At 44.5% G+C, this 25,758-nt stretch overlaps 2 protein-coding genes across 5 annotated transcripts in view; one reads left to right on the top strand and one right to left on the bottom strand.

Annotated features, from left to right (window-relative positions):
• Positions 1-25,758, bottom strand: part of LOC105492489 (fibrous sheath interacting protein 1) — a 259,605-nt gene that overhangs the window by 38,494 nt on the left and 195,353 nt on the right. The gene's annotated exons all lie outside the window — the stretch shown is intronic.
• On the top strand, positions 7,474-23,870 carry LOC105492481 (thrombospondin 1). Its single transcript, XM_011759669.3, has 21 exons — positions 7,474-7,561; positions 7,841-8,400; positions 9,264-9,339; positions 9,641-9,840; positions 9,953-10,075; positions 11,134-11,227; positions 13,016-13,189; positions 13,706-13,882; positions 14,188-14,361; positions 14,618-14,745; positions 14,860-15,012; positions 15,470-15,688; positions 16,177-16,284; positions 16,858-17,017; positions 17,173-17,291; positions 18,945-19,179; positions 19,377-19,604; positions 19,772-20,043; positions 20,484-20,581; positions 20,686-20,825; positions 21,758-23,870. The coding sequence occupies exons 1-21, from the start codon at positions 7,495-7,497 to the stop codon at positions 21,763-21,765; spliced, it is 3,513 nt and encodes a 1,170-aa protein (XP_011757971.1). The 5' UTR covers positions 7,474-7,494; the 3' UTR covers positions 21,766-23,870.

Below are 25,758 nucleotides of genomic sequence, written 5' to 3'. Positions count from 1 at the left end.
TTTGGCTCAGTTCTGCAAAATGCAAGTTGTCATGATCTCACTCTTAAAAAAAGGAAAAAGGGAAAAAGCAACCGCCCAAGAGATGGCTATCACTTCAAGCGAATGCCCCGTGGGCCAGCCATTTGGTTGCTGTCCATGTTTTCCAGTGGCATGTGAGCCTTTCACCCAGACTGCAATCCGATGCCAAGCTCCATGTCATGTTCAATCTTCAAAATCTTTTGTACAATTCTAACACTTTCCAGGAAGAGTTGATTTTCTTCATGTTTGCTTGTCTTTTAACTGACTGACATTCATAATTTTCTTCCAAGGAAAAAGGAATAGCAGAAAACTTGAAAATATCACTTAATCTGTACTGCACATGTTAAGACTGTTTAGAAAAGTTGAAAAATTATAATTCACAAATGGGTGACTTGAAGCACCAGTTGAACCTCAGAAAAATTAAATTATTTAGGAGGAATGCCTTTAATTAGAATCAGAGGCAGACTCTTTGTCATGGAAGTCCTGGAAACTCCATTGTTTCACAGATTTGCAGACTCAAAGACTTCCTTATTTATTGTCAGAAACTTCTGGAGGTCTCTCAATGAATCTCCAAGTTACTGGGTGAGACCACACCTAGCCCAGGATTCCAGATGAGCTGCCTAGTCCATATTACTGGTGAAGACACCCAGGGAACATTTCACAACCTATCTCAGCAGCATTCCAATGTGTTCTAATCCTTGCTTTTAGGCAATCCTTCATTATTTCCAAAGATACTGCTACTGCTCTACAGCCTTTGTGAAAACAAGATCAAAACCTTTACAATTTTTTTTTAAAAAAAAAAAAAAAAGAAAGAAAAGAATTAAGGAACATTCTCTCTCTCTCTCTCTCTTTTTTTTTTTTTTTTTTGAGATGGAGTCCCACTCTGTAGCCCAGACTGGAGTGCAATGGCGTGATCTCAGCTCTCTGCAGCCTCCGCCTTCCAGGTTCAAGTGATTCTTATACTCAGCCTCCTGAGTAGCTGGGATTACAGGCACCCACCATCATGCCTGGCTAGTTTTTGTATTTTTAGTAGAGACAGGGTTTCACCATGTTGGCCAGCCTAGTCTCAAACTCCTGACTTCAAGTGATCCTCCTGCCTTGGCCTCCCAAAGTGCTGGGATTACAGGTGTGAGCCACTGCACCCAGCCCAGTGGGAGAAGAGGGTGTGGGATAACATGGGTTGGCCTTGGTTGATAGGCGGTGTCCAGTTTCTGCTGCCTCTGTCTCTCCTTCCGCCTCCTTACCTCACTCTTGAGCCCCCCACCTTTTTCTCTCTGACTATCTGAAACACGTATTGCTCTTAATTGGGAAACTAGTAAACATTTCTGCTGATTTTTAATCCTGAAACATCATTGAGACCTTATGGAATGAGTCTCAAGGAGCAGAACCATATGAAGGGAAGGACTGTGGGCTGGCATTCGGCACACCTGTGCTGTCTTCCGGACTCCCACCACCAACAGTCTCCAGGACCTGTTTCAAGTTGCTTCACCTCTTTGAACCGACTTCATCTATTAACTGAGTGGTTGAACCAGATGGCTCTTTTTAGCTTAAAAATTCTGTGATTTCATTTGTGGAGGAATTTCAAGCACTGGTAGACAGAGAAGAAACTGAGAGACAAGAGGTATGGTTTAGACTCATCAAATTAAATCAAAGGTGACTTTCCAGTCCCCCCCAACCCCGATCTGTAAGGCTGCCTTTGGGCGTGTGGCCTTCCTGAAAGATGGCAAACACTTGAAAAAGTTGCCACACTGAAACCCAAACCAGAGCATATATAGGATGCCCGATAAGGTGGCATTTTTTACTAAGATGATAAAGGATAAACATTGGTGGAGTCAGAGAGGCTGCTCCCAAATACAGACCTCCCCATCAGCAACACTGCATTAGCGTGCACCTATCGTCCAAAGTATGAAAAAGACTTTTGCCAAAGATGGCTTGTGGGGGTTTATCATTATTACATGCTAAGAGCCTGTTCTCCATGTCCTCACTTTCCTACCTTGCTATTCTTCCCCATTTCCATCTTTTGTCCCAGTGTGAGACCTTACTATCCCCTTTTCCCATCTTCTTTCCTCCATACCCTTGGCTTCCTAGCAGGTGAATGTCCCTGCCCCTTCACTAGAATCCATCCATCCTGGTTATTATTTTCTTTGTGAACCTGCTGGACTACATCTGAAAGTTACCCAAAAGAAGGATACAAAGACACAACAAAATCAGAAATAATGCTCACACTCACCAGCCTGCAGTGAAGAGTGTGTGGAACTAGGGTGGCTGCAGGCAAAGAGACAGGGAGAACGGCTGCCTCATGCCATGGGCAGGACAGCAAACAGTGCAAATTTTCTGGAAAGCATCTTAGTAATATAGGTGAAGAGCCTTTACAATGTGTTTATCCTATGATCTATCTTTATTTCTTTTATTCTAAAGAAATAAGAAGAGGTTTGAGCAAAGTATGAGTGAAAAGGCAATCCAAACAGAGGAAAAGGGGCTGTTACAATGTCTATGATTCTCAGAAATAGAAAACAACAACTTGGCTTAAATAATAAGCACATAACCAGAGAAATCTAGAAGTAGGATGCCCTTAAGTGTTGAGAGATTCAGCAGCTCAAAAATGTGACCTGACATACGAGTTCTTTCCATGCTTTTGCTCTTCCTTCTCCAGCTGGTTTCACACTAAACTTGGCTCCCCAGTGGCCAGTAGCACCAAACAGCACTTATCGGCATTCTTGTTGGTATCCAAAAGAGATGGAGAAAGCCTGATTTCACGTGGTTCTTCCTTAAAAGCAACACAGGACTTTTCCCAGAAGCCTTCCACAAACCTCTGATTGGCCAGAACTGGATCACGTGCCAATTCCTAAATCAGTCACTGGCAGGGAAGTGGGGAGAAGGGGAGGAGGTGTTTACCCTTAACCAATATGCCTACTCCTGCCCACTGAGATCAATTCCATAAAAGTATTTCTTCAGTTCTTTGAAGACGGATACAATGTTTGTGAGTCACTCACCACCTTTACCCCAAGAGCTAAAGGATAACTGAGTAAAATGGTAGAGCTGGTTAGGGAAATGGTGAGTAGTCCCATCCTTCTGTGACATAATTGACTTGTACCTAAAGAGATTTGGAAATTTAAACATAAGAACTCTCTCTTCCAAAGCCCAAGGATTTGGGCACTTCAAATCTAGTCCTTGCCCAGGCGCAGTGGCTCACACCTGTAATCTCAGCAATTTGGGAAGCCAAGAAGGGTGGATCACCTGAGGTCATGAGTTTGAGACCAGCCTGGCCAACATGGCGAAACCCCATCTCTACTGAAAAAATACAAAAATTAGCTGGGGGTCATGGCACATACCTGTAATCCCAGCTACTGAGGAGGCTGAGGCAGGAAAATCGCTTGAACCCAGGAGGCAGAGGTTGCAGTGAGCTGAGATTGCACCACTGCACTCCAGCCTGGGAGACAGAGCAAGACTCCATCGCAAAAAAAAAAAAAAAAAAAAAAAATCTGGTCTTTACAAGTAAAAAGATAAAAGCTGATTTTTAAAAACTAAATAATAAAGAGTGTGAGGTGATAAGTTATATGATAGAGATAATGTATGCTTTAAAACTTTACAGAAAGAAGAAACCACATAGCATAAAGCAGATGGAAAACACCTCATGGAGAAGGGAGAGCTTGAATTGGTGTTTGACTGAAGGACAAGAAAAAGCTGTTGTAACTTCCCTCCGGCTCTGACCTCTGACGCAGTTACAGTAAAGCAACTTAGAACCATGATCTAGGGAACATATTCAGAGGGAAATGAATTTATGATGCCTTCAATTTGAAGATGCTATGATTTTAGACTATTCTAGAATACAATGATTTTTGGTTGCTTCGCACTTGTAAGAAATGTTCCACTACTGAAAACTGGCAATGCTTAAAAAATTCCTACACAAAAATCACAGCCCACCTTGCTGGTCTTTGCTAAATAAACGAAATATTTTTTTCTCAATTATGTTGCTCTCCTTAATTACATGCAATTTTAAAACTAGCTGTAACTGACAGTCCTTTCCTCATATTTACTGGCAATGTATTTAGGTCAATCCCACCTCCAATTAGAGAAACCTAGAAAAAGGAAATCCTACAGTGAAATGCCATATGCCTTACAATTTTCAGTAATCCTCAAGGATGACAACTTGGCAAAAAAGAGAACTGGACCAGCTCCCTGAAAGGTCCATCACTTCAGCCCATGTTAATTGATCGCCTTAAAATCACAGTGCGTCCAGGTTGTAGAGACGCACTCAAAACGGACTATTGCCCTCACATTAAAGGGGATAGGTTTTCTCTTCCCTTTTCCCATCCCAGCTTCTCTCAAAGCTGCACAGAGGTCTATGACGTTTCTGGGGAGTATTTGCAGCACATGTTGGCTGGCAAGAATTTGGGTGAATTCCTGTTAAGGTGCACAGACACCCCCTCTTCTATGACCTTTCCTTTCCACCCAGAACAACTGGAGTATTATGAAAAGACGAAGGGCTTTGTGTTTGAGATAAGCAGCTCCTATACCTGTCAGCTTTCTCTAATAAGAGAGCTCTTTCCTGCCACCATATAGGTCTTATTGGTAAAGCATGATGAAGTTTGGAAACTGTTTTCCTTGTTTTGTTGAAAGAAGCCAAGTTCCAAGAAATCTCCAGAGGCATTCCTCCAACCCCTCAGCCATGGCCATGGCAGCATGAATCCTGAAGGGGCAGTGAGTGCTGGCTTCTACTCTCTCAGCACAGCTAAGCCTAGGGGAGATAATCTTTTCATACAAGATGCATCCTGCTTTTGTGGGCCTCTTGCAGCCCTCAAGCCCTCATCTGATCTGTACACAATGATCAAGTGGGCCAGAGGAACCCAAAGCCATCAGCTGCCCATCCCTCCAAGAACTGTCTCTGTCCAATATCATAGAGCAAGTGGAAAGAAGAAAAAAAACCCAATCACTTTTCAAAGAGCAAGGTGAATGCTGTAGAAGGAGAAGGAAGGGGAGAGAGAGGGATGGGTGCCAACTCCAGAATCTTTAGATCTGCTTGGATGAATCATTACCTATGATTTGCGGGACAAGAATCCAATTTTACTCATCAACCAACAGAAACTTTTCTTACGGCCTCCCAACATCTAAAATCCAACAAACAAACATGTGCCTTAGCAACATACTGGTCATCTTTTAAAGGCTCTTGATATGCATGTTGAGTAATTAGCAAACACTCTTTCCGTAATACACACACACACACACACACACACACACACACACACACACACCATCTTGTCATACAACACTCCCACGCAAGAAAGGCGAAATTGCTCTTTGATGAATGTAAACCCTTGGCTGTTTGCAGCAGTCGGGAGTTCTGCCAGGTTTAACTGCTAAGATGGGAGGTGAACCCCAGGGGTTTCCCCTGGCTGTGCTGAGATCCTTATTTGGTCAAGCTTCTACCTATGCCCTGGCCTCGGAGCCAGCCCGATAGCGCTGGACCACGGCACCGGGAGCGAGGCTGCTGACGTCCCATCTCGAAGACATGAATGGAATTCCAGGCAGCTGGAGTCATGCTGGCTTGGGACAGTGGCTTGGAGACCAGACTTCAATGACAGAAGCACTAGGCAGCGGCACTCATGGCAATGCGTGCACCCACAGAAATGTAACCCACACCTCGGTTTCAGGAGCCGAAAAATGAAAAGAACGTTTAGGGAGGAAAGAGGGAAATACAATAATAGGCAGAGAGTAATTTATTACTCTATGGGTCTGTTCTGTAAATAGTTGAAGACTCTGGAGCCAGATGGTTCTGCAAATTCTCCAAACAGGAGTCACGTTAAGAGGCACGAGTGGGCACAAAAACTGTTTTTCAAGACACAATTTCAATTTGGCTTGAGGAAACTGGATACGAGTAAGGTTCCTTAAAATTCGAGTAGAAAGCAGCTGTCCTCCCCGGGCCCCTTGATGAGAATACGCACACCGCCCCCAAGCGGCCGGCCGAGGGAGCGCCGCGGCAGCGGGAGAGGCGCCTCTGTGGGCCCCCGGCAGCCGCGGCAGGAAAGCGCCCGAAGGCAGCGAAGGCCAGCGCGGCGCAACAACCCGCCGGCCCCGCCGACGCCGCGCTCACCTCCCGCGGGGGCGGGCGTGGGGGCACCTCAGGACAGGCGCTAGGGGGACGCGTGTCCTCACCCCACCGGGACGGTGGAAGAAGGTCAGCGAGGGCCCGAGGGGCAGCTATTTTAACGAATGGCTCTCTTGGGGTCCCCTGCGCCCCGTCGGCCCATTTTTCTTTTTACAAATTGGGCCCAGTCTCTAGTGTTCACCTTTCAGCCATCACCCAGGCATTCCGGGAGACCGGCTCGCCCGAAAGCCCCTGCCCCACCCCGCGGGCCCTCCTGGGTGGTCGCCCCAGCCCCGTCCCTGCTCGGGATGCTCGCTGATCACCCCGAGCCCGCGTGGCGCAAGAGCGCTAGAGCCTAGCCCGTGCGCGCCAAGGCTGCGTGGGCGGGCACCGACTTTTCTGAGAAGTTCCAGTGCTCCCAAGCCCCGACCCCCGCCCCCTTCACTTTCTAGCTGGAAAGTTGCGCGCCAGGCAGCGGGGGGCGGAGAGAGGAGCCCAGACTGGCCCCCCTCCCGCTTCCTGCCCGGCCGCCGCCCATTGGCCGGAGGAATCCCCAGGAATGCGAGCGCCCCTTTAAAAGCGCGCTGCTCCTCCGCTTTGTCAGCCACTGCGCCCGAGCTGGTCTGCGAGTTCAGGGCTCCTGCCTCTCTCCCGGCGCAACCTCCACTTCGGACGCACAGGCGGTCCCCGCGTCCCTCCAGCCCTCGCCGCCCTCTCCACCGCTCCCGGCCGCCGCGCTCCGGTCCACACAGGTAAGTCGCCCCCGGCGGCCGCCGAGGACCAAAGCTGCCGGGGACATCCACCTGGAGCGCTGAGGCTTCAGTCCCTCTGGTGGACCCCGGAACCCACACTCTCCCCGCTCTCCTGACCCAGCTCGCCCCTCTCGGCCGCTGGAGGACTCTTCGGGACAAGGCTCCAGAGCCATCCTCTCCAGCCTTGGGGTTCACAAACCAACTGATCAGGACACCCCAAGATTTCTTTACTCTCTGAAGTCCTCCTTAAGCCTTTGTATCAGCACTGCAGGGGAGAGTCTGTACTTCCCCGTGCCCTCCCTGCAACTCCAAACTACATTCCTGATCTTGTTCACCTTCGACTTCCCAAAAGCCCCCGAATTGTTGGTCTTGCGCCCCCCACACTTTAAAACCAGCATCTCTTTCCTCCACGTCTCTCTCTCTCTCTCTCTCTCTCTCTCTCTCTCTCTCTCTCATGCTCTCTGGAAAGTAATCCTGTTGTCCTTCATTTCAGCAAACGCGGGGTCAAAGAGGGATGGTCCCGGCCCTGTCCCCATGCCCAGCCCTGTTTCTGCCCACCCTCCCTGCCTAACTGATCTCTGACCTTGGGCTCTTGTGCTTCCTGCTGTAGGATCCCTGCTGGGCACCAACAGCTCCACCATGGGGCTGGCCTGGGGACTAGGCGTCCTGTTCCTGTTGCATGTGTGCGGCACCAACCGCATTCCAGGTGAGTTTGTGTGGCACCTTTAGGGGAAGGAGGGACGAAGAAGAGGGGCTGGCTACCCCAAGTGTGCCCCTTCACATGCTGTCCTCTCCCAGCTCCTTTGCTCTTGAGCCTGACTGGACATCAGGACGCAGCTTCACTCTGATCCTGGTGTTTATTCAGCTCTTTCAGTGGCTGCCAGGAGTTCTCACCCCAGCCCTTTGTCTCCACCCCTAAGGACTCAGCCCCCTACCGCTGGTCCCAGCCTCCAAAGCTCACCATGTGTTCTCTCCTGCCTAACAGAGTCTGGGGGAGACAACAGCGTGTTTGACATCTTTGAACTCACCGGGGCTGCCCGCAAGGGGTCTGGGCGGCGACTGGTGAAGGGTCCTGACCCTTCCAGCCCAGCTTTCCGCATCGAGGATGCCAACCTGATCCCCCCTGTGCCTGATGACAAGTTCCAAGACCTGGTGGATGCTGTGCGGGCCGAGAAGGGTTTCCTGCTTCTGGCCTCCCTGAGGCAGATGAAGAAGACCCGGGGCACGCTGCTGGCCCTGGAGCGGAAAGACCACTCTGGCCAGGTCTTCAGCGTGGTGTCCAACGGCAAGGCGGGCACCCTGGACCTCAGCCTGACCGTCCAAGGAAAGCAGCACGTGGTGTCTGTGGAAGAAGCTCTCCTGGCAACCGGCCAGTGGAAGAGCATCACCCTGTTTGTGCAGGAAGACAGGGCCCAGCTGTACATCGACTGTGAAAAGATGGAGAATGCCGAGCTGGACGTCCCCATCCAAAGCGTCTTCACCAGAGACCTGGCCAGCATCGCCAGACTCCGCATCGCAAAGGGGGGCGTCAATGACAATTTCCAGGTGAGGCTTCTTCTGTGAGCCCTGCTCCGTGGGATCATCTGCTAGACAGGTGACCTGCCAGGAGGGCTACAGGAAATCCTGTCTGTAAACTAAAGCAGCAGTTCTCAGATTTTAGGCAGCATGAGCATCACCTGGAGGGCTTGTGAAAGCTCACGCTGCGGCACCCCAGCCCCAGAGTCTGGGATTCTGTAAAACGGCAACTCTAACAAGTACCAGGTGATGCTGATGCTGGTAGTCTGGGAAGCACACTTTGAAAACTACTCAAGGAAACAAGAAATGGTTTTCCTTTAGCAATCAGCCTGTTCAAGCCTTAGATACTCCCTAGGCTCTTAAGAAAATAGCTTATTTCAAATGCATTCCCCCCATTTTAATGTTGTTTGAAATGGATACTTTCTATGGGCAGAATCAGTACCACTTTGCTATTGGATTCCTCATGGGGATGCAGCTGGTCTCACATAAAAGGTTAAAATAGCAGTTAGTTGTTGCTGTTACAGCTTCATCTGCGCCTTAACTTCTAGATCTTTGCAAGGGTGGCTTTGAACTCCCACATTTAACTCTTTGACACTGGAAAGGGTCATTATATCCTCTGGGCTTAGGATCAGATTCCATTTCCTGTGTACCCAAGTAGGCTGATAACTGAATTCTTTGTAAAATACTCAAGACTTGGCAGAAGTCACAATTAAGATTTTGAAGTTTTTGGCAATTTATGTTGCTGTGTTATTTTGACATAGTGATCTTCAGACAGCTCTTTGAAGCTTTTAGAACATCTCTTGTATGCTTTTCCTAGCATAGAGACAGTCCTTCCCAACCCCATCCCCACCCCGCTCAGCTTTCTACAAGTAATGTGTATCCTCTGCCCACAGGGGGTGCTGCAGAATGTGAGGTTCGTGTTTGGAACCACACCAGAAGACATCCTCAGGAACAAAGGCTGCTCCAGCTGTGAGTACCCCTCTATTTTTAGAGCACATAGGGAAATCGGGGGGAAATTCCACCAAAAACAAGCTGAGGAATTTAGCAATAGTGGTTGTACATAAATTACCCCCAGTAAAATCATCAAGAGGCATACAAAAGTGACCTCAAGGGGTATCATACACACACACATGTATACACACACGTGCGCATACACGCCACCCCTCTACGTGCATCCTTCACACCAAATGAAATGTCTTCTACCACTAACAGCTCAAGAGGCTGGTTGGTAAGAGTCTCTCTTTGAAGTTTTCATTTTGTTTCTTGCCAGCTACCAGTGTCCTCCTCACCCTTGACAACAACGTGGTGAATGGTTCCAGCCCTGCCATCCGCACTAACTACATTGGCCACAAGACAAAGGACCTGCAAGCCATCTGCGGCATCTCCTGTGATGAGCTGTCCAGCATGGTCCTGGAACTCAGGGGCCTGCGCACCATTGTGACCACGCTGCAGGACAGCATCCGCAAAGTGGTCAGTGACCTCTACACCCAGCCCGTTAGCATGAACCCTGGCAGGTTTATCACAGATGGCCCCAAATGACTGAAAATGAGGGTGGACACTAATGATATTCTCTCCCATTTAGACTGAAGAGAACAAAGAGTTGGCCAATGAGCTGAGGCGGCCTCCCCTGTGCTATCACAACGGAGTTCAGTACAGAAATAACGAGGAATGGACTGTTGATAGCTGCACCGAGTGTCGCTGTCAGGTAAGCAGTCTTCACCAACCAGAATAAGAGTCGACAGCTTTTGTTTGAACCTGCATCTTTGGGGAAATACCCACATCGCCACAGAGATTCTTTTTATGTTCCATGGCCTGATACCAAAGTGTTTTTTTCTTTTTCTTTAAGATGCAATTATGGCATCTATAAATTATTCTTTAAACTCTCAGATGGTTTATCAAAGTATTAATTACACCCTAGGCTAAGTATCTAAGAGAATGAATCTACTAAGACATCTGAATAATTTACCTACCTTAGTTCAAAGACTAAGTGTTGAATGTCAAGTAAATAAAACCTGGTTGGAACATTCATTTTTTTTTCCCCAACCCCGATTTATATTCAGTTTTGGCATAGGTTCTCTTGGTAGAGTAGCAATTGTTTTTCAAATCACTTAGCCTGACACTGTTAGGATGTTACTGTCTACTTGGCTCAGATGGCACTGCCAGTTGTGTGTTATTCAATCTAGCATTCCCCCATGCCAGTGGCCAGTGAGTTTGGAGGTTCACCTGGCTTATCTATTAATAGCAAAGTATTTGAATTTGCTTAAATACAAATCACAGATGACTGGCTTTGGGAACCAACTTCATTAAACTCCCGTTCTTTCCCAATATAGAGACAGGTCACAGATCTATAGATGAGAAAAAAAAAATGCTTGTACATCTTCCTTCCTCCCCCCAAACACATAATATAAAAATGTAAAAGTCCTGGCTGAATTTCCTGAGTTTGATTTCAGACATAGATTTGGCCCATGATGTTGGTTGGTTCCTCTGCTATAAATTCTTCGTACTGTAACTTCCACCCTTGACTAAGTAGCAATTAAAAAGAAGTTTCCAAGCAATGGAGTGACACGTCAACTAGCCCTAGAACTGTCTCTACGATAGTGGTGGTTGCAAATATTGACAGACAGATCTTCTATGAAAATCGTTCCACTAGAGCATTGACAGCCCCGACCATGTTTTGGCTTGTAAAGGAAATGTTACAGGATGTAGACTTCTGAACGCAACATGCTCAGCAGCCTGTTCCCCTCTCACTCTCTTGCCCTGCAGAACTCAGTTACCATCTGCAAAAAGGTGTCCTGTCCCATCATGCCCTGCTCCAATGCCACAGTTCCCGATGGAGAATGCTGTCCTCGCTGTTGGCGTAAGTTCCTCAAATGGCGTAACTATTCTTCAGTGACTAGATCAGTTCTACATACATCCTAGAGAGCCGAGCACAACACTGGAGCCCCACCCCCATCTCCATCATGCTTTCATTCAGTTTCTGGCTGCAGCAGCTGCTTAACTGACAGCTTATCTGCTGTACACAGCCCAAAACTCCATTATCAGTACATCATAATTACCCCATCTGGATTGCAGTAATGGCAGTGAAGATCTTGGTATAGCTCATTCATTCCGATTTTTTGCTTTGAGGAAAAGAGATGAAGACGTGGCAGCAACCGCTCTAAGTTGACTGCTTTTAGAATTTGACCGTAGTGGCACAGAGTTAAGAAAAATCTGCTCACCAGAGATACTGACAGGCTTATTGTGTGAGCTGGCCTGATGAGGCCTGGAAGTTCTGCCCCTTTTATCTGTAGGGATAAGAGGGCCTGAGAGAGTAACAGCAATTTGAGCTCCAGAGCACCAAAAGAAATAAGGCATGGTATTGTTCCATGGCACCTTATCCCTGGCTTTTGTTACCAGTAAAATTAATGACTCTGCTGAGACAATATTTAATGTAGCAGGTACAAGTTATAAAAGTGATTCATCACAACTGAGATGAGGAAGAAAACAGAAAAACAGCACGTGCCCTTCACATACACACACAGACACACACACACACAGACACACACACACACACCCTTGTCACGGCTCAGAATAACCAGTTCCATCCAGGGATCATATTCGCGATACTGGCACTGTAATGATCGTTTTTACATCTATTTTCTGTTCCGCATTCACTTGAGATGTGCGTTAAAAGGAACAAAGCTAGCTGGAGGTAGCAAAGTTCTGAACTTGAATCAGGGATTGCTAAGAAAACTTACAACTAATGTCCAAAGAAAATAAGTCCTTTGTCTTCTGTCGGATACAGCTAGATGTGATTGTAGCCGTTTTGCCTGGGCAGATGGTAAACAAACATGCTGTCCTCTTATGACCGTATGTGCAGAGAAGGCCCCAAATGCTGGGGTGAGAGGAACAACAAACTGACTAACTCATGGCCGAGTTGGAGCCAGAGCCAACAACAGCTCGGCTGCCTTCAAACTCATCTGTCAAACACATGGTGTATGGCTCCCCTGACAGAAACGGCTCCTATAAGCTTCCTCAGACTCACGCATTCCTGGAAGGCTGAGACTGGAAATGCCTACCCAGATATCTTAAGTCACTAGAGGAAAACTCATTTGCATTGCTGAGTGGAGAAAGGAAAAGCAATGACTAGGAGAACGTACACTGTGGGAAGGCTCAGCTGTACTGAGCCAGGCAAAGCATCCGATTACCCCACTGCTGTACACATCATGACCTGGGGTAAACCCCTCGGCCGCTGGCCTAAGAAGTATGTTGCTTTTCATCCTGTATAACTGCAACTTTGTGCCGGCTCATATCATGTTCCAGAGAGTTCATGTACAGCATGGTGACCGTAGTTAATAATACTGGATTATACGCTTAAAATTTGCTAAGAGAGTAGATCTTAAGTCATCAAAAAAAAGTAACTGTAAGATGATGGAGGTGTGTTAACTAGCTTGACAGTGGTAATCACAATATATGTGTGTATCAAAACAACATATTATACACCTTAAATGTCTATTGTCTTTGTCAGTGACACCTCAGTAAAGCCAAAAAGAAAGAAATGTATTGCTTTTCACCCTCTGGCAAGTGGAGGGCCCTGAACAGAGCCCTCTGAAGAACAGCTTGTCCTAACCATCATGTACCTGATGAACCTCTGTTTCCCCTGCAGCCAGCGACTCTGCGGACGATGGCTGGTCTCCATGGTCTGAGTGGACGTCCTGTTCTACGAGCTGTGGCAACGGAATTCAGCAGCGTGGCCGCTCCTGTGATAGCCTCAACAACCGATGTGAGGGCTCCTCGGTCCAGACACGCACCTGCCACATTCAGGAGTGCGACAAGAGATGTGAGCATCTTGGCTTCTTAGGGACATGGAGAACTGACCTGTCCTTGTTGTCATCACCGAGGGCAGCTCCACAGCATGGACATTGAGAACACGGGTTCTAGGATCTCTGGATCCCGATCCCACTGCTTCGCTGTGCACACCTGAGCACAGCTTACCCTCTCTGAGGCTGTTTCCTCATTTGCAATTTGGAGATAATAGTTCTTGATAAGTTTATCTTGAGCATTTTCCTTAGTTACTGCATGTAAAGCAGTTAACATTGCGTTTGGTTCATGGTAAGCACCCTGTAAATGTTAGGATATTAACAGCAACCCATAAAAACAGCTCACTTCTCCGTTCTCTGGTAGAAAACGTTCCATGTTGACATTTGGGCCTGTGGCCAGGAGCCAATTTCTGCCGTACACTGGGTTTAGTTGCCATTGACCATTTCCTGGAAATAACGTGTGTGCTCCTGATGAGGGATTCTGTTTGGTTATCTCTAAGCCAAAACCATTTGTGACCATCAACTTTGTACTTTAGTTAAACAGGATGGTGGCTGGAGCCACTGGTCCCCGTGGTCATCTTGTTCTGTGACTTGTGGTGACGGTGTGATCACAAGGATCCGGCTCTGCAACTCTCCCAGCCCCCAGATGAACGGGAAACCCTGTGAAGGCGAAGCACGGGAGACCAAAGCCTGCAAGAAAGACGCCTGCCCCAGTAAGTGTGAGCTCAGCTGCAAGGTTGAGCATGGGCAGCAGCTCCGCCCAGCTGGTTGCCTGGCATCTGCAGCCTGCAGTTCAGTGGGTCATAGAGCAGGAAGGTTACCTACTAGAGAAACAAACAGAAGCAAAGTCCTGCATGCTCAGCAACTTCTTTTAATGAAAAACAAACTCACCCTCTTCCCCAGCATTCTCTCCGTGTGTCAGAAGCAGAGGTTTCTTGAACGGGCTTAGGAGAGCCTATGACAAGGGAGGGATTTGAAAGTTGATCTTAATTGTTGCCTGTGGTTCATTTTCTTCCAGTCAATGGAGGCTGGGGTCCTTGGTCACCATGGGACATCTGTTCTGTCACCTGTGGAGGAGGGGTACAGAAACGTAGCCGGCTCTGCAACAACCCCACACCCCAGTTTGGAGGCAAGGACTGCATTGGTGACGTGACAGAAAACCAGATCTGCAACAAGCAGGACTGTCCAATTGGTGAGCCACGCAGCCCAGGATGAAAGGACCTAGGAGCTTTGCTATTTTACTGAATGCTGCAGTCAGCATTCGAGGAGATTCCAGCTTGGTTAGTCCTGAGTGATCTGATTCTAAGATGCAGATGGACAACATAATCCCAACAAGTTATCAGTTCCCCATACCCTATAAAACCTTACACTGTGTTAAGTGTTCAGCATGGCAGTACGGCAGCTTAGACTAACCATTTACTGTGCCTGTCTCTCTCTCCTTGTCTCAGATGGATGCCTGTCCAATCCCTGCTTTGCCGGTGTGAAGTGTACTAGCTACCCTGATGGCAGCTGGAAATGTGGTGCTTGTCCCCCTGGTTACAGTGGAAATGGCATCCAGTGCACAGATGTTGATGAGGTGAGGAACTGATGCACTCCGAGTTTCTGGATCTAGGAAAGCAGCTAACCTGTGCAGTCGCTTCCTTATGGCAGTGACTTCCGAACACGAAGCACGCTCTTATTTCCTCCATAGTGCAAAGAAGTGCCTGATGCCTGCTTCAACCACAACGGAGAGCACAGGTGTAAGAATACGGACCCCGGCTACAACTGCCTGCCCTGCCCCCCGCGCTTCACCGGCTCACAGCCCTTTGGCCAGGGCGTCGAATATGCCACAGCCAACAAACAGGTACAGTCAACTAGACGAGTAAACCAGAGGAGAGGAGAGCTGTCCTTGACCAAAACAACTAGGAGAGGGAGGAATGTAATTTCATACCATTCACGAAAAAAAAAAAAAAGGGCGAGGAGATGAATGTATGGTCTAGTTTTAGAAATGTGACTAGAAAATCCATGGTAAATCCTGCAGGGGAAAAATAGTCTACCATATTTAACAATGCTGCTCTGGAATAAGTTGTGAGCAGATGGACTTGTAAACGCCTAGGTGCTGAGCAAATTCAAGAAAAAGAAACATAAAGCAAAGTTTGCCTACAGCCTCAGGGAGAATGGGGAGGAACAGAGGTAATTACCCACACTCTTCCAAATGGAGCCTCTGTCTGCTCAGAGATGACAGGGATCTGGACTGTTGTTTCCATGAAATCTGGGGATCCTCGAAAGCTCTGGGTAACAGGAGGATGGTGTGCCCTTAGGTGTGCAAGCCCCGTAACCCCTGCACGGATGGAACCCACGACTGCAACAAGAACGCCAAGTGCAACTACCTGGGCCACTACAGCGACCCCATGTACCGCTGCGAGTGCAAGCCCGGCTACGCTGGCAATGGCATCATCTGCGGGGAGGACACAGACCTGGATGGCTGGCCCAATGAGGACCTGGTGTGCGTGGCCAATGCGACTTACCACTGCAAAAAGGTACAGCCAGGTCCCTTGTGTGCCTCCGGAAAGAGGGCCCATCACCTTATCAAAACACAGGCTAAGGAATTTTAAATACTTAAAGTCTGGACATGAAACTAAAAGATTAAATCTCCCAAAGGTAGAGGGGCACTAATTCCTATGAAAATTGATACCACTTGGTGCCAAAAACATGAACAGGCTCTTTTGGGCACCTGTGTTCCACAGTCAACTCTTCTGTCCAAAACAAAGTTCAGTACTCTATCCAAACACCAGCAAAACATGACTTGTGTTCACAACATCTATAAAGCCTAGAGCATTTACACAAATTCTGTATGTATATCCCCCAAGAAAAGTTTTACTTTCTTGTCTTCCCATAAAAAAAACATATGCTGTTACTGAGCCAAATTCTGTTCTTTTTCTATTTGGAATTCCAGGTACACTCCTCGTGCATGAGCTGAGCATGAGGAAGGCAACTGAAGCAGTGATATATGTCTTCTCTTTCCTAGGATAATTGCCCCAACCTCCCCAACTCAGGCCAGGAAGACTATGACAAGGATGGAATTGGTGATGCCTGTGATGATGACGATGACAATGATAAAATTCCAGATGACAGGGTAAAAACAGTTTTCCATCCCGTTTTCATCTTTTTAATTCAGCAACAGCCTGAAGCACTTCAGGATTCAAGGAAATTACATGGCTATAGCAAAAAATATACCAAATCAATACACAGGATAATTAGAAATTATTCATTGTGTTCCAGTAGTTTAAGGATGTAGATGTTGCCAAGAAAATTTTTAAATGAGGGTTTTGTTTTTCATCAGAACTGTTTTTCTCTGCACTTGAGAAATTATAGTGCATAAACAAATGTCACTTTGTTCCCTAGATTCATTTCAAATGTCACATCGAAATGACAGTAAAATTGACTCTGGGCACACTACGAACTGAGATGATGGGATTATATTCTACATCTCACTAACTTCTAACCTAAAATGGGGATCCATTTTTTAACTATGTCCTTTTAACTTCTGTAGTGATGATTTTACACTGAGTAGTCAATTAGCCTATCCACAAAGTAGAAAGTAATTATTGCCGATTTTCGCAGCTTTAGACATACTATGCACATGGTTTGAGGCTTGAGCTCTTTTCAGGGACAACACTGTTAAGTGCTCCATTTCTTCTCTTTGCAGGACAACTGTCCATTCCATTACAACCCAGCTCAGTATGACTATGACAGAGATGACGTGGGAGACCGCTGTGACAACTGTCCCTACAACCACAACCCAGATCAGGCAGACACAGACAGCAATGGGGAAGGAGACGCCTGTGCTGCAGACATTGACGGGGACGGTAAGGTGCTGCCTGATCAGTGGGCCTGCGGGAGACAGGGACATGACACCGCTTTCCAAACTTACTTCTGTCTAGTCCTGGCTATTAGTATGCACTTTGGTGGACATATCCAAGGCTGGAGAGCCCAGCTCTTATTTGTCCCTTGTTCTCTTCAGGTATCCTCAATGAACGGGACAACTGCCAGTACGTCTACAATGTGGACCAGAGAGACACTGACATGGATGGGGTTGGAGATCAGTGTGACAACTGCCCCTTGGAACACAATCCAGATCAGGTAGGTGGACTCCTTTCAGAGTCTTTCAGTAAACTGTTGGAATAGTCCTTTCATGGCCTTTGAAAAATGAGCTTAACGAAGTTCAAACATTGTCATGACCGTGGCTCCCTGGGTTCTCATAGCCAAGTGGAATATGTTCATGTAAATAATTTGCCTGATGTGAGCTCCTTGCACAGAGTCTCGCAGATCTTTAGCATGAAGATCTCGTAACTTCAGCCTTACCTTCTGTAAGAAGGGCTACTGGACTTGCTCTGCATGGTCTACCATTGTTAAGATAAATTATACAAAGCAGAGATTTGTGACTGACAACTGTACAATAATATTAATCATATATAATACTAAGAGATGGAAAAATAAATGTGCACAAGCAAAATAACCATGTTCATGGCTAATGATGTAATCTAGCTCTAAGAAAATCATCAAACTAAGGATATGTCCAAAACTTGGAGAAACCCCATTTCTTTGTCATTCTTCAAAAGTTTCTGGCATTACGAACGTTCTTTACCTATGCTAAGGAGTGCTACACATCAACATTACACAGAACAGGCTCTCTGTCTGAAAGTATTTCTTTCTTGTGTAACTGCCCATCATTTTCTAAGGATAAAATTTAAGGCTTTTTTCCCCCTAAAATGAATTGTTCTGGAAGCTTAGAAACCAGCTTTTTTTAATGGTAAATTTTTATAAGATTAAAGAAATGAGGAAATCCAGCTTCTCCCTCCTAAGATTTGTTCCTGTAAAGTCTTGTCAAACATAAAACAATAGGATGAATGGCTCTGGGGCCATCAAAAGCTTGAATGATCTGGGTTAGCTTTGCTGATCAGATGGCATTGATAATCATTTATTTTGAGTTTGAAACTTACCATAAATTAAATTTCAATATCATGTAACCTCACTGGATGAGTTTTTGATTCCTCAGATAAAAATAAATTTTACAACAAAATTCAAGCATGATGTAAAAATCTTGTAAGCAAAGACCATAAATACTGGCAAGAAGAATTCCAGTGTTTATATAAACAGTCCCTAAGCATCTCATGCATACTGAATAAAATACTCTGAGAAAAACTGTTTTGGAAAAATTTAGAGTTTGACTTTACCTGAGCCTACAGGTGACGATCCTAATAGATACTAGGTGTATAAAATCAAATGCGTAAAAGAAAAAGCCAAAGTAATTTATCCCTGTCATTCACGCTACCCAGACAGTATACAACGCAGAGACCATCTTTTGCCATCTTTTCAGGACTTAGAGAAATTGACATGTCAACAGTTTTACAACTGAAACCTTCTAAGGAAATTCTCTATTAAAGTATCCAGAGAATTTCATTTAACATTAAACATTTAACAGTTAACAGTTAACATTTCATTTCATCTTTAAAAATTAAATAACTCTATTTGATTTTATTTAGAAAGTTTTATATTTAAAACATTTTTAATTATCCCTTCTCAGATTTTTGTAAGAAAACAAGGACGAAGGAAAAAAATGTTTAAAATGTAATGGCTACTATTGCTATCTTTCTGCAGGAGTATATAAATAGACATGAAACCCCACTGGCTATATCAAACAATGAAGAATTTTCCCTGTGGTGGGGGCATAAGTTATCCTCAACATGAATGGTTTATAATGCAATTTACCCTCCATTTACATCCCTCTTTCAGCTGGACTCTGACTCAGACCGCATTGGAGATACCTGTGACAACAATCAGGATATTGATGAAGATGGCCACCAGAACAATCTGGACAACTGTCCCTATGTGCCCAATGCCAACCAGGCTGACCATGACAAAGATGGCAAGGGAGATGCCTGTGACCACGATGATGACAACGATGGCATTCCTGATGACAGGGACAACTGCAGACTCGTGCCCAATCCCGACCAGAAGGACTCTGATGGTGAGTCAGGGGAGTCAATTTCTAAGAGAGGGACTGCTGGCACGGCTGTGTAGATTGAGGAAATGAAAACAAGGCTGAAAGCATTTGAGAGGATGAAGGGACCAAATGCCAACTTAGACAAGATAGTGACATTTCTGACACCAGTAACAATAATAGCACTTCAGAATTTTGCTAAACTCTTGCTTTTTTGACCCCAGGTGATGGTCGAGGTGATGCTTGCAAAGATGATTTTGACCATGACAATGTGCCAGACATTGATGACATCTGTCCTGAGAATGTTGACATCAGTGAGACCGATTTCCGCCGATTCCAGATGATTCCTCTGGATCCCAAAGGGACATCCCAAAATGACCCTAACTGGGTTGTACGCCATCAGGGCAAAGAACTCGTCCAGACTGTCAACTGTGACCCTGGACTCGCTGTAGGTGAGTAGTGAGTTCTTAGGTCAAGAGGCTGATGCATACATGGGGAAAAACAAATAGAAAACCTGGCAGTTGTACCTATCCCTGCGGGTGCTGAGGATGTCTGGGAACATGATGGAGAACCTTCTGAAGGCTGCAGGTTTTAACCTGGCTCTGGGCTCATCTTCCAGGTTATGACGAGTTTAATGCTGTGGACTTCAGTGGCACCTTCTTCATCAACACCGAAAGGGACGATGACTATGCTGGATTTGTCTTTGGCTACCAGTCCAGCAGCCGCTTCTATGTTGTGATGTGGAAGCAAGTCACCCAGTCCTACTGGGACACCAACCCCACGAGGGCTCAGGGGTACTCAGGCCTTTCTGTGAAAGTTGTGAACTCCACCACGGGGCCTGGCGAGCACCTGCGGAATGCCCTGTGGCACACAGGAAACACCCCTGGCCAGGTAAGAAGCAAAGTCCTACAGCAGAGAGAGAGCTGATGGGTGCCTGACTAGCGATGGGGACACTGTGCTTTGACCAAGACTCTGACCAGGGAGTCTTAGAGAGTTCCCAGCATCACCAGCTGCAGCACTGAGCTCTGCTTTGTGAAAACATAACAGTGTTGAAAAGGGAGCTTGACCAAGAATTGCCCCGCAGATCCTAAGGTGCCTTCAGCCTTTTCAAACAAAAACCTCCTTCCCTCCTCTCTGTCTGCTTTATGTGTGTGCTCAGTGGCACACAACAAATGTGAGAGGGCTTGGAACAATTCCCCATTGCAGCCCTCTAACTTAGATCAGCTCGGTACCTTTCAAGCGTTGTTTCTGATGGAATGAAACAGAAATCTTTACCTGAAGGAGCTGTGTTTCAACCTTTCCTTTTCCTTTTCCTTTTCCTTTTCCTTCAGGTGCGCACCCTGTGGCATGACCCTCGTCACATAGGCTGGAAAGATTTCACCGCCTACAGATGGCGTCTCAGCCACAGGCCAAAGACGGGTTTCATTAGGTATGATCGTACTGATTCAATTTCACTTAAAGTCACACTAATGGACAAAAAGACAAAAAGTATGAAATAGCATTGTCACTAAACAAGACTTTTTTCCCCTGCAGAGTGGTGATGTATGAAGGGAAGAAAATCATGGCTGACTCAGGACCCATCTATGATAAAACCTATGCTGGTGGTAGACTAGGGTTGTTTGTCTTCTCTCAAGAAATGGTGTTCTTCTCCGACCTGAAATACGAATGTAGAGGTAAGAGCAACATCACCATGAATGTACACCGGACATCTCCATTGCAGACTAATACCAAGGATGACAGTTATGGGGAAGTCCATTGTAAAGACTGCTTTGGAGACAGGATTATTTCTATTTTGCTTGTGAGGACACAAGGACAAAAATGGAATAATGCCTAGGCACTGTGGCTTATGAGTTCCCGAGTCCTTAGTTACAATATTAGTTTGCTTAGCAGTTTCTGCGCTGCTCATACACAGTGCAAAGGTAGGCTGCAGAAAAGCTCCTATACAATTTGGACTTCATTAATAATACTGTTCTTTACAATTATGTATTTATATATCTTACTGCTTGGTGTTTTATTCATGCCATCAGAGCACAAGTTAGAATTCCCAACTTTTCCCTGTATATAAAGAAGGGAGAGGAATGTTGCTTTCATATTGGCATGTTAAATTAATGTTTACTATTAAACTTAGCTTTTTTTTGCTTCATTCTTTTTTACTCAGTGATTACTTAAGCTTGCTGAGTCCAACACTGGCTCTACCACAAAATAAGCACTTAATATATATTTACTGGGCCAAGGCCAGATACTGAAAAGATCAATCAGAGTAGAGAAAGATGGTTGATTTTACACACACAAAAAAAATCTAAATTATTAATGTAATTTTTGAGTCTGAATTTTTAAAATAAGACTCCCTAAACTTTTAACATTGAAAGCCTTGGAAAGCATAATATACGTTCTGGAAGGTTCATGCCATGTTGGTCACCTAGCATCGATGTCAGCTCACAAAATTAAATGCTAATATGCTTGAACAATCTTAAATTAGGCTTTTGTCATTAGAAAAGTAGAGCTATTCCTATGTGGTTTCACTTATTAACTGATACTAAGATGTCTGTGCTTTTATGAATTAGTTTTCATTTGTATATTTATTTATATTTGTTTATTTTAACAGATCCCTAATCATCAAACTGTTGATTGAAAGACTGATGATAAACCAATGCTGGTATTGCACCTTCTGGAACTATGGGCTTGAGAAAACCCCCAGGATCACTTCTCCTTGCCTTCCCTTTTTTCTCTGCTTTCATCAGTGTGGACTCCTAGAACATGCGACCTGCCTCAAGAAAATGCAGTTTTCGAAAACAGACTCAGCGTGCAGCCTCTAATGAATAAGACATCTTCCAAGCATACAAACAATTGCTTTGGTTTCCTTTTGAAAAAGCATCTACTTGCTTCCGTTGGGAAGGTGCGCATTCCCCTCTGCCTGTGTCACAGAGCAGGGTGCTATTGTGAGGCCATCTCTGAGCAGTGCACTCAAAAGCATTTTCAGGCATGTCAGAGAAGGGAGGACTCACTAGACTTAGCAAACAAAACCACCCTGACATCCTCCTTCAGGAACACGGGGAGCAGAGGCCAAAGCACTAAGGGGAGGGCGCATACCTGAGACGACTGTATGAAGAAAATACGGAGGAACTGTTACATGTTCGGTACTAAGTCATTTTCAGGGGATTGAAAGACTATTGCTGGATTTCATGATGCTGACTGGTGTTAGCTGATTAACCCATGTAAATAGACACTTAAATAGAAGCAGGAAAGGGAGAGAAAGACTGGCTTCTGGACTTCCTCCCTGATCCCCACCCCTTACTTGTCACCTGCAGTGGCCAGAATTAGGGAATCCGAATCAAACCAGTGTAAGGCAGTGCTGGCTGCCATTGCCTGGTCACATTGAAATTGGTGTTTTCATTCTGGAAGTAGCTTATGCAGATGTAGCAGGAAAATAGGAAAATCTACCATCTCAGTGAGCACCAGCTGCCTCCCAAAGGAGGGGCAGCCACGCTTGTATTTTAATGGTTACAAAGGCACAAAATTCTTGTCAACCTAACTAAAACATTCCTTTTCTCTTTTTTCCTGAATTATCATGGAGTTTTCTAATTCTCTCTTTTGGAGTGTAGATTTTTTTAAAATGCTTTACGATGTAAAATATTTATTTTTTACTTATTCTGGAAGATCTGGCTGAAGGATTATTCAAGGAACAGGAAGAAGCGTAAAGACTATCCATGTCATCTTTGTTGAGAGTCTTCGTGACTGTAAGATTGTAAATACAGATTATTTATTAACTCTGTTCTGCCTGGAATTTAGGCTTCATATGGAAAGTGTTTGACAGCAAGTAGTTGACATTTATCAGCAAATCTCTTGCAAGAACAGCACAAGGAAAATCAGCCTAATGAGCTGCTCTGCCCCTTGTGCCCAGAGTGGATGTTCTGGGATTCTTTTTTCTTTGTTTTATCTTTTCAAGTGGAATTAGTTGGTTATCCATTTGCAAATGTTTTAAATTGCAAAGAAAGCCATGAGGCCTTCAATCCTGTTTTACCCCATCCCTTGTGCCTATTTCCAGGGAGAAGGAAAGCATATACACTTTTTTCTTTGATTTTTCCAAAAGAGAAAAAAATGACAAAGGTGAAACTTACATACAAATATTACCTCATTTGTTGTGTGACTGAGTAAAGAATTTTTGGATCGAGCAGAAAGAGTTTAAGTGTCTAACAAACTTAAAGCTACTGTAGTACCTAAAACGTCAGTGTTGTACATAGTATAAAAACTCTGCAGAGGAGTATTCCCAATAAGGAAATAGCATTGAAATGTTAAATACAATTTCTGAAAGTTACGTGTTTTTTTTCCTATCATCTTGTATACCATTGCTTTATTTTTATAAATTATTTTCTCATTGCCATTGGAATAGAGATCTCAGATTGTGTAGATATGCTATTTAAATAATTTATCAGGAAATACTGCCTGTAGCGTTACTATTTCTATTTTTATATAATGTTTGCACACTGAATTGAAGAATTGTTGGTTTTTTCCTTTTTTTTTTTGATTTTTTTTTTTTTTTTTTTTTTTTTTTGCTTTTGACCTCCCCCTATTTTTACTATTTGCCAATACCTTTTTCTAGGAATGTGCTTTTTTTGTACACATTTTTATCCATTTTACATTCTAAAGCAGTGTAAGTTGTATATTACTGTTTCTTATGTACAAGGAACAACAATAAATCATATGGAAATTTATATTTATACTTAATGTATCCATGCTTATTTGTTCTCTACTGGCTTTATGTCATGAGGTATATAGGTAAATACCATTCATAAATCAATATAGCATATACAAAAAAATTACAGTAAATCATAGCAACATTCACAGTTCGTATGTGCTTTAGAAAGACTGACTTGCTCAGGCCTAGGCTTAGAATTTGCTGGGTTTGTGGAATAAAAGAACAAAATGATACATTAGCCTGCCATATCAGAAACATATAAAAGAGAAATTATCCCTAAGTCAAGGGCCCCATAAGAATAAAATTTCATATTAATGTCATTAGATGTCACTGAATCCTTTTCAAAGTGCAGTATGAAAACAAAGGGAAAAACACTGAAGCACACGCAACTCTTGCAGTGACATTTTCTGACCCAGGAATGATGCACTGGGTGGGCAACACGACTGTATGTTGTGGAGACACTTCGGAAGTAAATGTGAACAAGGGAGGAGCTGTCCTTGCAAAGTTGAGCCAAGCATTACAGCTACCACCTTTTGAAGAAGGAATAATAAGTTTAATCAGAAAAGATGACTAAAAAATGTAAAATTTGGAAGGACTGCATAAATGCGTGTGTGTCTAAATACAAATTATCGTGTGAAGAAAAGGCCCAACTGTACCAGTAAGCAGACCTTGACTTTCGGATGGGCCCATCATGAATGTGGAGTACTGACTAATTTCTAGTCTTAATGAAAACAGATCAAAGAAGACATTTTATGAGTAGGTTAAAGGTCTGGCTTTGAGGTCTGTTAAACACTAGAAAGGACTGGCTGGGTGAGAGAAAATCTTCCTTGTTGATTTTTCACTCTCCTTCTATAAATATTCATCTTTCTGAGTAGCAATGATCACATATAAATGGAAATTGCCAAATCATTTTATAGTACCAAGGTGAAGAAGCAAGAACTAGGAAGTATTGATAATCGCTGTGGAGTTAGGAAAACTGATCTAAAGGAAATAATTCTTTGAAATGGCAAAGAATTAAATAGCATCATTCATTCTCAGACGAGTTCAACGTGTGAAGTGCTAGGAGATCATTCTAATTCATTCTTGGACAGTGAAGCAAAACTGATTGAAAATACCAAAATAAGACAGAAAAAGCGACTGGAAAGAGGAGCTTTTCTTCCAGGCATGTTCCAGCTGCACCCTAGGGCTGACCTTCAAATAATCAGGTTGTACTGAAATAAAGGACTTGTTAAAAATTAAAATTATGTCATTATGATGATAGCTTTTTTCCTCCTCCAACAGTTTATTGTCATGTGTTGTGGGAGAGCTAACTTGAAGAGCAATAAACTCTAGGTCTTATAGGAATGTACAATAAAGGTGGTGCCAGTAGTTTTTTTTCTAAAGAGTCACATGTAGAAAAGCCTCCAATTTTAAGCTCCTAAATTCATTCCTTAAATTAATTAGCCCTCTCTGTCTTCTATAATTTTCTTCTTTTTATTTTTGACACAAAGTCTCGCTCTGTCACCCAGGCTGGAGTGCAGTGGCACAATCTCAGCTCACTGCAACCTCTGCCTCCCAGGTTCAAGCAATTCTCCTGCCTCAGCCTGCCAAGCAGCTAGGACGAAGGGCACGCACCACCATACCCGGCTAATTTTGTATTTTTAGTAGAGATGGGGTTTCACCTTGTTCTGGTCAAACACTAAGCCCTAAAGGGAAATCCAAAATAGAAACACTTATTTTTAATAAGAACACTTTCTATCTAAATCAGGGTGACTTAAAAAAAAAAATCCAGAAGCTTCCTGTTGAATTATATTACAGATTTAGTTACCAGTCCTTGTTAGAGTTACTTCCGTTGACATGCTATGGAATGGTCTCACTTCTTTTATGGCAAAATTCATTACTTAAAACACTCTATTTTCTTCTCCCTTACC

Source organism: Macaca nemestrina, chromosome 7 (genome assembly GCF_043159975.1).
Source record: "Macaca nemestrina isolate mMacNem1 chromosome 7, mMacNem.hap1, whole genome shotgun sequence".
In the NCBI taxonomy this organism is placed as follows: domain Eukaryota; kingdom Metazoa; phylum Chordata; class Mammalia; order Primates; family Cercopithecidae; genus Macaca; species Macaca nemestrina.
This window is presented reverse-complemented; position numbering and strand designations above follow the sequence as displayed.